The 12,309-nt window shown below is 40.9% G+C and overlaps 1 protein-coding gene across 4 annotated transcripts in view; it reads left to right on the top strand.

Moving 5' to 3' along the window:
• LOC109897859 (N-terminal EF-hand calcium-binding protein 1-like) overlaps positions 1 to 8,695 on the top strand; it is a 60,905-nt gene extending 52,210 nt beyond the window's left edge. Inside the window, exons 7-13 of one of the 4 annotated variants that reach the window (XM_020492603.2) lie at positions 1,850 to 1,971; positions 2,285 to 2,364; positions 3,060 to 3,113; positions 3,914 to 4,005; positions 4,566 to 4,643; positions 5,009 to 5,100; positions 6,789 to 8,695. In XM_020492603.2, coding sequence (XP_020348192.1) covers positions 1,850 to 1,971; positions 2,285 to 2,364; positions 3,060 to 3,113; positions 3,914 to 4,005; positions 4,566 to 4,643; positions 5,009 to 5,100; positions 6,789 to 6,814 — 544 coding nt within the window. In that variant the 3' untranslated portion in view covers positions 6,815 to 8,695. Of the gene's footprint in view, positions 1 to 1,849; positions 1,972 to 2,284; positions 2,365 to 3,059; positions 3,114 to 3,895; positions 4,006 to 4,565; positions 4,644 to 5,008; positions 5,101 to 6,788 lie in introns of all 4 variants that reach the window. The other 3 variants (XM_020492515.2, XM_031826991.1, XM_031826985.1) reach the window with 3 other exon arrangements.
• Positions 8,696 to 12,309: the final 3,614 nt, after the last annotated feature.

Here is a 12,309-nt window from a genome sequence, read left to right as displayed (position 1 = left end):
ACTCCCTCGGCTTTGGGGATAGGTAAACCATTTTTAAAGAAATTATTTTGTATTTTCTAAAGTCTAGCAACTTTGCGTCAGGCATGCCAGCTAAGATTGTTAGACAAGCTACTCTAACTTTATTGATAGCTAGTTATGAGTTTGAGAGATTGGGAAGCTATCTAGCTTGTTAGCTGAATTATAAAATTGCTAGGTGGCTAGTATTACTGAGAAACAACAAAACATTTTGGTTTAATTTTTTCATCTAGAAGGAATTAATAGGCTACATGAAATTAATTTACAAACATACTTCCTGCCCATCACCGGCAGCTAAAATCAAATCAAACACTGTGTCACGCGACCCTCTCTCCTCCTCCATTGGCGATACTGTCTGCATGCGCTACAATATCTAGCGTCCTGCCTAGCATATCTTTTCCCCCGTGGTGCATCTTGAAGTTAACCACTTACTAGGAAGAATGGGGGTTGGGGGGGCATGACGCCCCTGCTTTTCAGTCTACAGAAAAAAAGCTATCATACACAACATCCTGCGAACTGATGTGAGATGGTTTCATTTAAACGGTGTTCTCTAAAACATGTCATGAACATTTGCTGTGTAATGGGTACTTCTGGGTGGATTATATGGGTGGATAGTGCAGTAATGAATAGCCTGCAACTTTCTTTTTGTGTCATGAATGCATCAGGACACTGGTCAAATACACATAATTGGGGTAATTAAATGGATCATTGTATCATGCTGTCCTCTCTACTGTTTAAGTGGACCTATTCATTTGTCCAGCATGGAGCACTCCTATTGGGATGGTTAAACATTGACACAGATAGCCAGTGACAGATGGCAATGTGCAGAGCCTTTGCACCTTATTCCCTACGTAGTGCGCTACTTTTGACCTTAGCCCAATGGGCCCCTGTCAAAAGTAGGGCACATTGTACAGTAGAGAATATGGTGTCACTTGGGAAGCAGACTCTGGGCAGCCCAGTATTGTGGAGTCTACTGTGGTGCTCCTCTGGGCATCAGCATATTGTTTATTGGCCATAATGAAGTCGATTTGGGGGGGATGAGTTACAGAAAGAGAGTGAAAGGGGGGAAGAGACAAGGAAGAGACAGAGAAGAGGGGAGAGATACAGAGGGAGGGGGGTCAGAGCGAGAAGGAGTCACTGAGATGGATAAAAACAGAGGTTATAAATGTAGGGGAGATATACACACACACACACACACAGAGACACATACACATATACACACTCCTAATACAGCCTGATACTGTGTCCTCGTTTCTTTTCATCAGCGGTAGTGTCCTACGTGCTGCGTGCCCTTTAGGGCTTCTACCTTGCCCAGCAGGAGAACTGTCCCAGTCATACACTCCCTCAGCCCTGGGGATAGGTAAACAGTCTTAACCTGGAGAAAACAGCAACTCTCCATCCATCTACTCTGTCACACACAAACACAGAGGCACAAAGACTCAACCAGACTCAGATGGGCACACACACACACTTCATCTTTGATTTTGAAGTGTTAGTGTCACCACTGAGCAGTCAATACCATGTCCTACACTACCCATGGGGGTAATTACAATGTCGGGCTTGTTATTTGGAACTATCCACAAAATGGCTTCCACTCTTCTTTGTTGTGTTTTGGTTCGGCCAATGTACTGCTGCTACCGCCTTCTGTCATCGTTCTCAAAATGTTCTCTTCTTTTCTGATATTGTTCTCTACCTCCTCTCCTCTCTATATGTTATTCCTCCTCTATCTTCGTCAATTGTGACCAGCGCCATCGCTCCTTTCCTCACCTCTCTGACAGTTACCTTTCTTTTTTACTTTTATTCCTCTTCCTTTTCTCGTTCTGTCTGTTTTCAGGAGAGCGGTGGAGGTGGTGGAGCATCCCTCAGCGCAGAGAAACAGCAGACGATGTGGCCGCAAGTTTCAGAAGAACATGTGCCTCTCCGCTACCCACCCCTACTCAGGCATCCTCACTACAGGTAATATCAATGCTAGTGTAACTGCTGGGAAATGGCTAGCTAGTTAGCGGTGCGAGCTAGTGGCATTTCAATCGGTGACGTCACTCGCTCTGAGACCTTGTAGTTGTTTCCCTTGCTCTGCGAGGGCCGTGGCTTTTGTGGAGCAATAGGTGAAGATGCATCGTGGGAGACAGTTGATGTGTTCCAAGGGGCCCTAGTTTGGGGCAAGGAGAGGGACGATAGCAAGACTGTTACATTAATGATGTTAACCAGGATCACTCTTAGAACTAATTTAATAGGATCTATGTGGGTGTGCGTGTGTGTTTTTCTCTAGGAGTGACCATGGAGATTGATGACCACTGGTGCTCCCAGATCAACAGGCTCCAGCAGCTATTGGACAAGCTGGAGAGGCAGGTACGGAACTGTCCTGGGTATATCTCATCCTGACCGCGCCTTTACGTCTCGCTCTATTGCTCCGTGCTGCTCCTACCTTTCTCCTATCTCCCCTTTGTCGCTCTCTCTTACTTTAACTCCCTATGCTGTCTCTATCACCTATCTGTCTGTCTGTCTGCCAGCCAGTCAGTCTCTCACTCTCTCTGTCTCTTTCTAGTTTGTCAATCTACACTGCAATATCAGAGCAATTCATAACCTGCAGCATGTACCTAGTGCAATATCAATCGTCACCTCACAGATTCTCATTCCCTTTGCAGTGAGCTAATAAAATGGAATATTATAGCTTATTGCTTTATCTCATGGTTGGATAGAAATAGAGGGTTGCCAATGTACAGGCAGGGGTTGGATATGAACTCTAGTCAGAATGTGTGTCAATGATGCAATGTATTGGATAATTATAGTATATACCTGCATGAGATAATTATATTCTAGTCAGACTTGGGTTCAAGTAGTATTTGTTTTCTTTTCAGATTGAGTTTGATTGAGCCATATGGGTGTGGTTTACACTTTTGGGACTATTCCATTGTGTCTGGAAAGCTCATACAAGCAGAGCTAAAGTATTTGGAAGAAAAAATGCTTTTTGAAACTGGGAATTATTCAAGTCCTGGTCAATGTGAGTTTGACCATTATAACTAGGTTTCCAATGGTCTTTTCAGGGTCCAAAGTTGGAACCTCTGAAAGAAGATACGCTGGCCAGTACATACAAATCTGTGAGTGATGACTGTTGTTTCTCTAAATTCGATTCAGTTCAATACAACTTTATTAATACCCTCAGGGGCAACTTAGGCCAGTCATTGGACTTTAACGGCACAGTTATCAAATAAAAGTACGTCCGTGTAGCTCTTCTTTTTAAGTTTCCACATACACCCCATTTTTTACAGTGTCAATTTGTTTTTGTTTTTCAAAGTGGGCCGCACATGACGCAATCCAAAATGAATTCACATCAGCATCCGCCCCTGTGTAACTGTAACACCTGCAGAACACCTCCAATTTTTCACAGGAGCCCTTCAGATTTATCATTCGCACATTGAGTTTCCTCTCACAGGCAAAAAAAAAAAACACTCCCCTATCTGCTTCTAAAACCTGTGTCTTGCCTAGAGCTCGGGTACAGGAGCTCAGAGGAGCATGTGATGTAATCTCACAAACTCCTTACTGTTCCTGTCTTTCTTGCACTAATCTTTTCTTATTTGCCGATAGCTCCTTTTTTTAAATACCTTTTTTCTTGAGATAACTGATATCTGGTTGTCTTACCTAGCTTAGTTGAATGCCCTGACTGTAAATCCTAAGTTATACCTTATGTACATAAGCAAGGCATCAACTAAATTAGCCACCTAAAATGACAATCTTGCGTACTTGCTTTGAGGTCGCCATTTTTTGCAGCTAATTGTAGGTATTGCGTTGCTTAAGTTGCTCTGTAAAGGAGTCTAAGCTAAATGATCAAATTGGAAATGTATGTAAATGTTGCGTTTCCTTGTGGTCGCCGTGCTAACAGAACATCCTGCTGGTGCAGACGCAGATGACGGCAACGGAGGACCTCGAGGAGTTCCAGAAGCTGCTCAAGAGCTATGTGGATGCCACGTCTAACCACAGCGACAACTTGCAGTGAGTCAAATCAAACGTATTTTATCAAGCCCTTTTTTTTTTTTTTTACATCAGTATAAAGTGCATTACAGTTACCCGGCTTAGATCCCAAAGCACAGTGGCTTGGCACAGGGCAATGCAGGGCACGCGACTCACCACCAATTGATTCATGTGACCTGGCCAGAAAAAAAATGTTACTAAGGCCAAGAGTTTTTCCTGGTCAAATCACCTTGGCAGGAAAGCCTATTCCTAGATGATAGAAAATGTCTCACCATTGGGATTGTTCTATTTGATCCCAACGATGGCATGCATAATACTTTCCAAAAGTTCCTAAGAATTAGTGACAAACTTTTTCATAGGTAACATTGATTGATCCATTAAAAGACTTTCAAAAAAACAGCCACAGTTATGCATCATGATGAATTTGTGCCGTAAGAGCTCCTTTAATGCAAATGAGATCTTATTTACTGATTGGGCCAGATGCTAACTTCAACTCCCTTGCGCTCTTTCCTTTCTCTCTTTCTCTTTCTCTTTCGATCTCTCTTTCTCTCTCTCTCTTTCTCTTTCTCTCTCTTTCTTAGTGTGTCTATCCAGAAGCTCGAGGGACAGTCGTGCTACATAATGTATGAGTTTTGGCAGGATCGTATCTCCTGGATGAGGTGTGTGTGTGTGACACTGGCAGGCTGCTCATCTCGCTGATGGAAGCTCTCTCCACTGATGATGAGCAGATGGCCCATCTCATGTCATGTCATGACACACACATACACACCAATATATACAGTATGCCATCTGCAGTATAGCTCAAACTGATACTGCAATATTTGCATTTTAATGTCTTTGCATTCAATAGTATGCACATTTACATTTTCTCATAAATTGATGTGCATATCTTCAGTGCAAAGTCTTATTATGTAATGTTGTTTACTAACTAAGCTGTTCCACTATTCAATATTGTTAATAAGGATGGTTGTCTTACTGTAATGTCAAGTCTATTGCTTGTTGCTGTGTTCCTGTCATTCCCAAGCCACCTGCAGTCCAATGCCAGTAAGAAATTCCAGCACTGTGTCATTGATACATTGGAGGATTCCGAGCTTGTGTCTACCATGCTGCTCCCAGGTAAACTCAAGGGTGTGTGTCCATGTGTGTTTGTGATCGATTCAATACCTACCTATATTTACAGTATCACTTGTGTTTTCCTGCTGCAAATGTTTTCACATTATTGCTCAAAAGACCCAAAACCTACACAATAAAATGTCCTGAGGCAAGTACATCGTTTCACACTGGTCTTTGAGCGATTACAGTAGCTTAAGTATGTCTTGGGAACAAGACATACTCCCTATGGCAGGGTTCCCCAACTGGCAGGATTCCCCAAATTTGGCCCGGGGTGATTTTGTTTATCCGCCCACCCCCCCACACCGACATAAGACTGTTAAAAACACCAGACAAACAGCTAAAAATCATTTTCATTTTAGAAAACTGTTCCAAAGTGTTCCCACACATAATAGAGAGATCTAAGGTTGAAGTCGGAAGCTTGCATACACTGAGGTTGGAGTCATTAAAACTCGTTTTTCAACCACTCCACAAATTTCTTGTTAACAAACTATTGTTTTGGCAAGTCGGTTAGGACATCTACTTTGTGCATGACACAAGTCATTTTTCCAACAATTGTTCACAGACAGATTATTTCACTTATAATTCACTATCACAATTCCAGTGGGTCAGAAGATTACATACACTAAGTTAACGGTGCCTTTAAACAGCTTGGAAAATTCCAGAAAATGTTCTCATGGCTTTAGAAGCTTCTGATAGGCTAATTGACATAATTTGAGTAAATTGGAGGTGTACCTGTGGATGTATTTCAAGGCCTACCTTCAAACTCAGTGCCTCTTTCTTGACATCATGGGAAAATCAAAAGAAAAGACCTCAGAATTTTTTTTTAGACCTCCATGAGTCTGGTTCATCTTTGGGAGCAATTTCCAAGTGCCTGATGGTACCATGTTCATCTGTACAAATGATAGTAAGCAAGTATAAACACCATGGGACCACGCTAATTGCTAATTGGGTGTATGTAAACTTCTGACCCACTGGGAATGTGATGAAAGAAATAAAATCTGAAGTAAATAATTATCTCTACTATTATTCTGACATTTCACATTCTTACAATAAAGTGGTGATCCTAACTGACCTAAAACAGGGAATTTTTGGGCTCATCTCAATCTAGCGACTCCTTGTGGCGGGCCAGGCACCTGCAGGCTGAGTCCGGTTATCAGTTGAACGGTGTTTTCTCCGACACATTGGTGCAGCTGGCTTCCGGGTTAAGCGGGCGGGTGTTAAGAAGCGCAGTTGGGCGTCATGTTTCAGAGGACGCATGACTCAACCTTCTATCCCGAGCCCGTTAGGGAGTTGCAACGATGACACAAGATCGAAATTGGGGAGAAAAAGGGGGTAAAATACAATACAAATGGTTTCAGATGGTCTACAAATCATTTGTAATTGTTCCAACCCCCTGACCATCACCTCAAGAAATAACACCCCGCTGCTGAATCTAGTTGATAATCCCTTCCCTATGGGGGCAGACCCGGGTTCCACAATTTTCTATTTTTATTTAACCTTTATTTAACTATGCAAGTCAGTTAAGAACACATTCTTATTTACAATGACTTTTGCAATTATTATTTTGGTTCCAATGTGCCAGGAAAGCTCAATCAAGCCCAGCAAGTATTTGAACCCAGGTCTTTTAGAATTTAATTGTTATTTACCCATTTTTCCCCAACTCAAATTAAACCTCTCTTTTTTTCCTGTAGCATCCTGGTGGATTATGACTGACTAACTAGCAGCAGACCATGTATCCCGCCCCCACATACACACAACACAACCTCAAGACAAGAAATTCAACATTTCATCCAAGTGTTTCGGTTCAAAGCTACCGGACACGGAACACTGCATTAAAACAGCATCTTGCGGCATCTTTCTTATGTACCAGTCAAAAGTTTGCACACACCTACTCATTCAAGGGTTTTTCTTTGTTTTGACTATTATCTACACTGAATAATTATAGTGAAGACATCAAAACTATGAATAACACATATGGAATCATGTAGTAACCAAAAAAGTGTTAAACAAATCAAAATATATTTTAGATTTTAGAATCTTCAAAGTAGCCACCCTTTGCCTTGATGACAGCTTTGCACACTCGTGGCTACCTAATGAAGCTGGTTGAGAGAATGCCAAGAGTGTACAAAGCTGTCATCAAGGCAAAGGGTGGCTACTTTCAAGAAACTAAAATGTAACATATATTTTGATTTGTTTAACACTTTTTTGGTTACTACATGATTCCATTTGTGTTATTTCGTAGTTTTAATGTCTTCACTATTATTCTACAATGTAGAAAATAGTACAAATAAAGAAAAAGCCTTGAATGAGTAGGTGTGTCCAAACTTTGGACTGGTACTTTATATACATCATATTTTTCTCTTTAATCCTACTAGTCACCTAGAAATGTTAAGAAGTTGGCTTCAGCTAGCCGAGGTAGGTTCCCAATCTCCCAAACTCATAACTACGGTAGCTACCAAGGAGCTGGACAAGCTAGCTACTCTATCTTAACTGGCATGCCTGCTGGCAAGGTTGGTAGACTTTAAAAAAGCATGCAATTACTAAATGTGCTGAATAAGACTCAGATTCCTTTCAATCTTTTACCCATATTTTAGAAGTGATACAGAGAAGCATATTTAGTTTCTTTAAAAAAAAATAGCCACCAGTTAAGGAGGTACAGACAGCATTAGGCATAACGATTATGGCTCTAGATTGCACAAAAAGCTGTTTCAGGTGTTTGAAAAATGCAAAATTCTCCAACCCCCAGCCATGCTCAAGGTGAATGGCGCCCCTGCCATCGACTAAGACTGGTCATTACCGTAATGTGCTGTTTGTTTGAAAAAAAGGGGCAAAGAAAAAGCAGCAGACATGAAAGTGATTCGCAAAAGCCAATGGCGATTCTTTTTTAAAGCTAGAATTCATCACATGGCTTGAATCAAAAGACACTCTAGTTTAGTCATAGTGCATTTCAACAGCATGAAGATATTCTATAGTTACTGCAATATGATGCATGCTTTTTAATGACTTGCTAGATTTAACTTACTTATTCTTCAGTATAATTGAAGAGAACAACTGGGGCTAGCAGTTTAAAATGCATGCAGACCAACGTTTCACAGAGTCTCTGAAATGTGTCACTTTGCATTTTCGCTGCATAGCCTGAAGAGAATGTCTTTCCATAGATAGGAACCAATCTGTGATGTTGTGTTATGAATGCTGAATGGTTCCTACTGTTGGGTGGCGGAGGTATTGATGTTGCACCCCTCTGATTTGAGTGGTGGAGGTATTTATGTTCCACCCTGCCACGCAATCTTTTTATAGTTACGTTTTCTCGTGGTAATGTTTGTTTGAGTTACGTTGCCCGTCTTTTTAAAGGAGTTTGTCCCAGATATTTTACCTGTTTAAAGAATGTATGTATCAACATAGATATATCGTAGTAATTCATTTTCCCCCAATTTTTCCATAGTTGAATTTATTTAATTTGGAAGATAATAATAATAAGCGAATCAGGCATATTCATGTGTATATGGATGTGTTGTCATTGTGCTTTTGTTGTTAATTAAGTATCTTTTTCATGTAGAAATTCAATATGTTAATTTTAATAAAAGTCCATGGCCAGTCAGCCTACTCGACTGTTTTGAATTTCTACTGGTGCACTTATTTAAAAAATATATATATATCTAGAACCTAAAAGTGTTCTACAAAGGGTTCTCCCATGGGGACAGCAGAAGAACCCTTTTGGAACCCTTTTTTCTAAGAGTGTACTGTCAATAAAAGGTTATTACTCTCGACTAAGTCTTTTAAAGTCCACTGTAGTTGAAAGCGATAACACATTTAGAAACTTCATTTCAAGAGCATATGGCAGGCTCACATCGAGCACAGCACTTTCTTTCCATATTGTCAAGACTTCTTGCCAAGAAAAACGATTAATTTTAACCTCATGAATAACGGTTTGTAAGACACGGTGATATGACATAAAAAGAAGCAACACCATTTGCATAGAAATGAATATGGCTGGGAAAGAGCTTGACAAAAGCCCTCGTCTCTCCTTGACAGTGAAATTAGTTTGAGTGTGTCGCTGTTGAAATCATTGTCAAGTACTTCATGCTCAGATGCGGTGTGGTCATTGTGTCGTATGTATGGTATATGGAGAGAGGCTATTGGAGATGTATTGAGGGCAAACTTGTAGGGCCGGTTTACCGCACACAGATTAAGCATGTTCAATGGAGATTCTCCATTCAAAGTGCTTTTTAGTCCATGACTAGTCTTAATCTGTGTCAGGGAAACCGGCCCAAAGAAATACAATACAAATAGGGACACGTTTCCGGGACACAGATTAATCCTGGTCTTCAACTAAAAAGCAAACTCAATGGAGAATATTGAAAACGCTTTTTAGTCCATGATAAGGTTTAATATGTGTCCAGGAAACCGCCCCATAGTTCTGTTAATTCTGTGAGCATACCTTTGGTGGCATCATATACTTTGTATCATATCTTTTGTAGTGTGTGTGTGTATGTGTGTACCAGAAGTCATCACAAGGATAGTGAAAAGGACAAATCTGACAAGTGGAGACATTTTTCCGGTCCCCACAAGAAAAAAAAGGCTATTTTAGGCTTAATGGTTAGGTTTAGGGTTTGGGTTACAATTAGGGTTAGAATTAGCTTCAGGGTTAAGGGTTAGGTTTAGTTTTAGGGTTAGGGTTAGGGGTTTAGTGTTAAGGTTGGGGTAGCCTCATTGCAAACCAAAAAAGGGAAGCCTGGGGAAGTTCCATGGCAGAAATCAGTTAAAGAGGGGTCGGAACCCAGTGTAAATCAGTGACACCTCGCAACACGTCAAACCAATCAAATGCCTTGTTTGGGCAGAGCTCCAAAAGGTGCATGCTAACCAGATTAGTGCCGTAGGAGCAACAGTGCACCAGGACAATTTATTTTTAACAAAACAAAAAAGCACTATTGACAAAACATGTTAGAACATTCGCAGCACTCTGTTTTTCACAGCCTTTCTCTGTTATTTCTAGATGCGTTAAAGCTGCAGCAAGAGGGGAGAAATGGTCCACAATGCCAGCCATATCAATATATATATATATATATATATATATATATATATATATATATATATATATATATATATATATATATATATATATATATACACATGTATATATATATTTTTTAATCTTGACGTTTCTGAAGTGATATTTGGCTGTAAAGGATAGCATGAGGGACAAAAAGTAGCTAGCTACTTCAATTTCTCTCACGATTATAAAGGCAACAGCATATTATTGACCTAAACGGTTCACTATGTTAGCCCAGTTACTAGGGTTGCAAAGGGTCGGAAACTTTTCCATGGGAAGTTAAGCCCGGGAATTTTGGGGAATTTTGCTTAAATTCATCAAAAGAAGTTAGCTTATAACATTGACAGTGCACTCTCCCATCACATGTACAGCTGATTCTCAAGATCTTGCACACTAATGAGACGCTGTTGAGCCCACACTACTACACTGTCTGAGCCAAGGATTACATGCTTTCTGGTAAGTTTTGATTACAATACTGAGTGGGGTGAATATATTTTATAACATATATTATTTTTTGTTAACTAGTAAATAGTAGCCTACCTCAAAGTGTGTTTAAATTATTTCTAACTCTTCTAATTTCTGCTAGTTTGATTTTGCTACAATGACTGAGGAGTGTTAATTCACATGTTTAATTTTAAAACATTTATCTTACAAAGGAGTTGTTTAATCTAACTACTTAACTATGTATCTGTACATGGAATTGTATTTCGTTTTTTTAACACTTTACAGAAAAATGACACAGGCACTATCTGATGTGTGGAGACATTTCACTGCAGCTAATGTAGAAGGAAAAGCTACATACATTTGCAAATACTGTGCCAAATCATATGTGAAGAATGCAACAAAGATGCAGATTCATCTGGCCAAGTGGATAAAGTTCCCTTAGCGCTCACAACAAGCAACCTCTGACAAACGTCCTTCTACTTCTATTCGAGGTGAACATTATGAATCAGACACCTTATCAATAGCAACAGCTCATGGTCCTCCTGGAATCAAAATGTTTTTGACTGGAGGAACATAGTCAGAGAAATGCTGATGAATGCCTTGCTTGAGCTGTGTATGCAACTGGTTCACCTCTGATGCTCACAGGCAATGTGTATTGGAAGAGATTTCTGAATGTTCTTTGCCCAGCATATACCCCTCCAACCAGACATGCTTTATCTACTCATTTGCTGGATGCAGAGTTCAACAGAGTTCAAGTGAAGGTCAAGCAAATCATAGAGAAAGCAGACTGTATTGCAATCATCTCTGATGGGTGATCGAATGTTCGTGGGCAAGGAATAATTAACTACATCATCTCTACCCCTCAACCAGTATTCTACAAGAGCACAGACACAAGGGACAACAGACACACCAGTCTCTACATTGCAGATGAGCTGAAGGCAGTCATCAATGACCTTGGACCACATAAGGTATTTGCACTGGTGACAGACAATGCTGTGAACATGAAGGCTGCTTGGTCTAAAGTGAAGGAGTCCTACCCTCACATCACACCCATTGGCTGTGCTGCTCATGCATTGAATCTGTTCCTCAAGGACATCATGGCACTGAAAAAAATGGATACACTCTACAAGAGAGCCAAGGAAATGGTTAGGTATGTGAAGGGTCATCAAGTTATAGCAGCAAACTACCTCACCAAGCAAAGTGAGAAGAATAAGAGCGCCACATTGAAGCTGCCCAGCAACACCCATTGGGGTGGTGTTGTCATCATGTTTGACAGTCTCCTGGAGGGGAAGGAGTCTCTCCAAGAAATGGCCATATCACAATCTGCCGATATGGACAGCCCCATCAAGAGGATCCTCCTGGATGATGTATTTTGGGAGAGAGTGGTAAGCAGCCTGAAACTCCTGAAACCTATAGCAGTAGCCATTGCACGGATTGAGGGAGACAATGCCATCCTGTCTGATGTTCAGACTCTGCTTGCAGATGTAAGAGAAGAAATCTGTACTGCCCTGCCCACTTCACTGTTGCTCCAAGCAGAGGAAAATGCAGTTCTGAAATACATCAAAAAGCGTGAAGACTTCTGCCTGTAGCCCATACACGCCGCAGCGTACATGTTGGACCCCAAGTATGCTGGCAAGAGCATCCTGTCTGGTGCAGAGATCAACAAGGCCTATGGTGTCATCACTACTGTGCCTCTCCACCTTGGCCTGGTTGAGGGC

Source organism: Oncorhynchus kisutch, linkage group LG1 (assembly GCF_002021735.2).
Source record: "Oncorhynchus kisutch isolate 150728-3 linkage group LG1, Okis_V2, whole genome shotgun sequence".
NCBI classification, from domain to species: Eukaryota; Metazoa; Chordata; class Actinopteri; order Salmoniformes; family Salmonidae; genus Oncorhynchus; species Oncorhynchus kisutch.
This window is presented reverse-complemented; position numbering and strand designations above follow the sequence as displayed.